Here is a 1,021-nt window from a genome sequence, read left to right as displayed (position 1 = left end):
ATGCCATTCTGTGGACCATCCTGTGCTGTCCCATCTTGTGCTTCCACGCCAGTCGTTGGTTTTGGATCGGCCGGTCTTGGAGGCATTGGTGGTCTCGGTGGCCTTGGCCTTGGCGACACCTACGGCTATGGCTCCGGCGCCCTGGTTGGATCCGGCATCCCTTCTGCTAGTCTTGGTATTCTTTCTGGTGTCGCCCCTTCATGCATCAACCAGATCCCACCAGCAGAGGTCGTGATCCAGCCACCAGCCTGCATTGTGACCATCCCAGGACCCATCCTCTCGGCTAGCTGTGAGCCCGTGGCCGTGGGAGGAAACGCTCCATGCTCCCCTGGTGGTTTGGGCAGTGGGCTCCTTGGAGCCGGTGCTCTTGGAGTCGGTGCTCTTGGAGCCGGTGCTCTCGGAGCTGGTGCTCTTAGAGGATCTCGTTTTGGAGTTGGGGGTCGCTATGGATTCGTTGGAAACAGAGGAAGCATCTGTTACAGCCCCTGCTAAGTTAACATGGAAGGTTTATTAGGGAGAAGAATATCCACTGCAAAACGTTCAAGCCTGGGTTTAAGATATGCTGAGCATCCTCAATTCCTGATGAAGCCACTGGACACTGGGGGTGTCCAGCAAGCCTGCAAATCTGACCCATGGCTGTCTTTCATGCATCCATTTCTCATCTTAACATAATCCCCCTCTATCCCACTGTTTATGTGCTTTCCCCTCCCTTGGTTTTTATTTATTGTATGTACACCTCTTTCGCTCCCCTCCAGCATAGTGAAGAACAGAAACAGTATGGACAAGGAACTCTGCCCCTGGAATTTATGCCCAGTCAGTTTGGTACCTCTGTGAAAATGGCAGAGGTGGGGAAAGTTTTATAAATCCCACAAATAGAACTGATCTCCTTCTGGGACGAGATTTGCAATACAGAGACAATTTATGTATATTTCTTCAGATTTGTCCTTTTCAAAAAAAAAAATAGCCAACTTCTTGAGAATTTGTTCAATTATGTATCTCCCCCCACCCCCGCATTCCTAAT

General features: G+C 50.3%; 1 protein-coding gene across 1 annotated transcript; it reads left to right on the top strand.

Moving 5' to 3' along the window:
* On the top strand, nt 1-492 carry LOC118076274 (claw keratin-like). The gene has a single exon (XM_035098917.2). It carries the CDS (start codon nt 1-3, stop codon nt 490-492), a length of 492 nt encoding a protein of 163 aa, XP_034954808.2.
* The last annotated feature ends 529 nt before the right edge of the window (nt 493-1,021 follow it).

Source organism: Zootoca vivipara, chromosome 17, assembly GCF_963506605.1.
Source record: "Zootoca vivipara chromosome 17, rZooViv1.1, whole genome shotgun sequence".
NCBI lineage: Eukaryota > Metazoa > Chordata > Lepidosauria > Squamata > Lacertidae > Zootoca > Zootoca vivipara.
The sequence above is the reverse complement of the archived record's forward strand: the minus strand, read 5'-3'. Positions and strand labels throughout refer to the sequence as shown.